Genomic DNA, 3,769 nt, shown 5'->3' on the forward strand with positions numbered 1-3,769 from the left:
GGGCTCCGCTTCCGGGCTGTAGCATCCTCTGCGGGTGCCTCACTCAGCTATGTGCCAGGGCAGTGGTACCCAGCCAGCACAGCACGGGCGCGGGGTGCTGCCGGGGCTGGGCTTGCATGCAGAGCTCCTGGTTGCTGCTCCCTGCGTACACGCTGCTGAAAACCCTGGGGCTGGCGCATGGTTTCTGGCACAGGTTCTTGTTCCATCCGTTTCTGACCTGTAATGTATGTATATATGAGTGTTTTGAGTGTAGCAGCCAGCCTGCAATGTATACAGTATTGTAAGGTATGTTATCTTGTATGTTTTTTTTCTTCTTTCCCTCTCCTTCCTGGTCCCATCCTCCTCCCAAGTGCCCAGCTCCCCCAGGTATTTAAGAATCCGACAGCCAAATCTGGAAAGCATCAATCTGGAGTGGGATCACCCAGAGCATCCTAATGGAGTCCTCACAGGATACAGCCTTAGATATCAAGCCTGTACGTTCCACATGTTATCTTCTTGGCGATAATAATTAAGTCATTAAATATTTTACTTGCTGCTAATTACCTCCTCACCTCGCACAGAAAGCTCCCTGTAAGGACCGGAGGCTTTCATCAGAGCACGCTGGTGGTGGAGAGGAGTCCTGGGGCAGTGCCAGGCAGCTGCAGTTACCCAGGGAGGGTCATGGATGCTCCAGGCTTGACCACTGAAGGAAAATAAGTTTAATCTCTGATTTAGAAAGACCTTTAAGTGCAGTCTGAGTAGTTTACGTGCTCAAACAAACACAAGCTCCCGGCTGTATAAGAGGTGCTGCCCGGAGCGTGGCACCCTCTGCAGAGCCCAGCACAATGCCCATGGCTGTACAGCCTTCTTGGAGACCCTGGCACTTGTGCTACACCCTTCCTAGACCACCTATGCATCCCTGAATGTCCCCGCTAGCAGCTCCCCCTGCCAGCAAGTCACCCGCTGCCCTAGAGAAGCGTATTGAACAGCACCTATAGCTCTGAGCGCACATGGCCCCACACCCGTTGCAGGTCCGGTCCTGGGGGCGAGGTGGCGAGGTAGACAGCACAGCTTATTTCTGAAACAAGGCTGAAGCCACCACGACCTGCCTTTCCTCCCCAGTTAACGGATCCAAAACAGGCCGAACCCTGGTAGAGACCTTCTCTCCCAATCAGACAAGGTTCACCCTGCAGAGGACAGACCCCATCTCCCGCTATCGATTCTTTCTGCGCGCACGGACCCAGGTGGGCGAAGGAGAAACCATAGTGGAGGAGTCGCCAGCCTTGCTGAACGAAGGTATGTGCAGCAGCAACAGCTTCTGGCTTTGCTGAGGGGCTGGGGAGGGATGGTGGTGGTGATGGTACATGTATCAGCCAAAAACTGCAGGTCAGAGAATCAGATGGTTCACAGAGCAACCAGTACTACTGGTAGTAGTAGTAACCAGTAGTTACTGGTGCACAGCTACTATCTACTGCAGAGATGGAGAGGTGACCAACCAGGACCGTATGATGCTACTGAAAAAAAAGGGGGCGGATGGGGATGGGACACTGTCCTGTGCTCTTGGTCACCACTTTGCTGACCCCCAAGCCCTTGGCATTCCATTCTCTGGAGCAGGAAAGTGCCTCGCGCTCATCTTGCAAAAAGTGAAGTGCTGAATCTGCCCCTCTGCAGCCCCTGTACGAGCTAAATAAGGGGCAGAGGTGGGTGATTTTTACGTGGCTCCCAGGGGGGTGCAGCAGCTGCATCCTCCAGGCAGTGAACCCTAGGCTGGGGCTATGGTGCCACTTCCCTGCCATCCCATAACCAGCAGCTGACCTGACCCTGCAAAGCAAAGCTCCAACTCCCAGATTCATAATAAGATAAAATGTCCATTGTGGGATATTCATCAACCCAAGTGAAAGTTCAGGGGCCCTGAGGGAACTCAGGGAGACAAAAGCTGGCTCTTTCCTTTCTTTAGCATTTGCTAAAAGACCTATGATTTGGTTAGTGCTCTGATTTAATGGGGGTTTTGTCTCCTTTCCTCCATCTCCCCCTCCCCAGCTAATGGCTCTGAGTAGGAAAAGTAATTCCTACTGATGACCCAGTGGAAATGAAATGCTTCCTGACACCTCTTAGGTGGGCTCCAGCATCCCTAATTGATGTGAGAGGACGGGAGACGGAGCTGCTTATGCTATGGGGAAAAAAAAATCAGCTAACTTACACCCTGGCAAACACAAGAGAGGGCATTTCATTGCTTTAAAAAGGAGTTTTGCTGACCAAAAGGTTAGAGCAAACACAAGAGAGGGCATTTCATTGCTTTAAAAAGGAGTTTTGCTGACCAAAGGGTTAGAGCACAGGGATCGGATTGAAGTTGTTGGTGCTGACAGTCAATAGTTCTACTTGTTTCATATACATTTGCTTTGCTGGGTTTATTTCTATACGCTGCTAGCAGCGACTGTTAGGAGAGGACAGGTAGAGAGTAGCCATAACCAACTGCTGTTGGGTATTGCTTAACTGATTGGGATCGGGAAATAGCGGGTACAGCGTACGCCAGCGTGGCAAGGTAAGGTTCCCTCGCCGCGCGGTCAGGGGTGGCAGTGGCACCCAGTGCTCCCAGCCCCGGCCGAAGAGACGAGCTGCTGCCACTTAGCAAAAGGACAAAGCATCGGCCGTTAAGCAGGAAGAATAATTAGAGAGTCAAATCCCAGTCTGAAGTTACAGAAATATGGCAAAGTTGGACCTCAAAACATGAGACCCCGAGGTACAACACGACATAGGCGGGTTCTGCTAACACCAGGCACGTAAGTACCATTAGCAGCTCTAAAGGCTTTGGTAGGGAGGGACCTGCTTTTTTTTTAAAATTCCAAATTCATCTTTCGCGTAGCTTTACGCTACGCGAAAGATGAATTTGGAATTTTAAAAAAAAAAAAAAGCAGATTAAGAAAATTAAACCCCTTAATGCACCCAGAGGTTGTTTTCTGCTTGCCAGACTCATTCACCTGAGAATTTTAAATAAAATACATCTCTCTGATGTGCTGCACCACGGGCTCCAACCCACGCGAGGCAGGACGAGCGCTAGAATTACACTAGAAAAAAAAAACCTAAGGTGAACTTCCGAGAGCCAAAACCAGTCCTTGCTGGGATCAGATATAAGCACCTGCTTAAGCGCTTTGCTTAATTGACACCACTGGCATCGCTGCGGCGGAGCTGGTGCGTGTTTAACCGAGCTGGGGTGTGTTTAACCGGTTATCTCCATCTCCAAGGGGCCGTCCCTGCTCCCTCTGCCCTCTGCAAGCGGCTCCGATGCAGAGCAGGGTGCTGGGCTGTAGCGAATGCATTTATTCCCTCTCTCTCCACTCTCTGGTGACTGTGTGCAAGTGGTCCCAAGTCTCTCATTGGTGTGTTCTGGTTGTTTTATATATTCCTCTGTTTTCTCTTCCCTTCTTTTCTATGCTCTCTTCGTATTCCCCTCTCTATCCTTGGCGCTGCCCTCTGAAGCCACGCCAACCCCAGGTACCGTACCAGCCGGAGGAGGTAACAGGCATGGGGCAAGGCTCACTCCACGCTCGCTCGGGTGTGCTGGCAATTAAGCATGCACTCCATTAACCCTTTCAATGGGAAGGTGAAATGTCAGGAGTCTAAATTGGACATACGAAACGCCAGCAGGTACAACGAAGCCCCGCGGGCAGCAGGGACTAGGGCAGGCTCCATGGGGCGGGGGGCTGCAAAGATTAAAATATCTCTGAGCAGGGCTTAGCAGCCTCCCCGATGCCTAATGACAGCCAAACCCACCAAACACTGCAGACGCCAC

The 3,769-nt window shown here is 51.3% G+C and overlaps 1 protein-coding gene across 8 annotated transcripts in view; it reads left to right on the top strand.

Moving 5' to 3' along the window:
• The window catches only part of NFASC (neurofascin), a 61,445-nt gene that overhangs the window by 32,503 nt on the left and 25,173 nt on the right, over positions 1 to 3,769 (top strand). For 6 of the 8 annotated variants that reach the window (XM_009646939.1, XM_009647018.2, XM_009647234.1 and 3 more), the window contains 3 exons: positions 351 to 473; positions 1,102 to 1,275; positions 3,457 to 3,471. In XM_009646939.1, the coding sequence (XP_009645234.1) occupies positions 351 to 473; positions 1,102 to 1,275; positions 3,457 to 3,471 (312 nt within the window). The remainder of the gene's footprint in view (positions 1 to 350; positions 474 to 1,101; positions 1,276 to 3,456; positions 3,472 to 3,769) is intronic. The other 2 variants (XM_009647387.2, XM_009647162.1) reach the window with 1 other exon arrangement.

This window comes from Egretta garzetta, unplaced genomic scaffold (assembly GCF_000687185.1).
Source record: "Egretta garzetta isolate BGI_Z169 unplaced genomic scaffold, ASM68718v1 scaffold640, whole genome shotgun sequence".
NCBI classification, from domain to species: domain Eukaryota; kingdom Metazoa; phylum Chordata; class Aves; order Pelecaniformes; family Ardeidae; genus Egretta; species Egretta garzetta.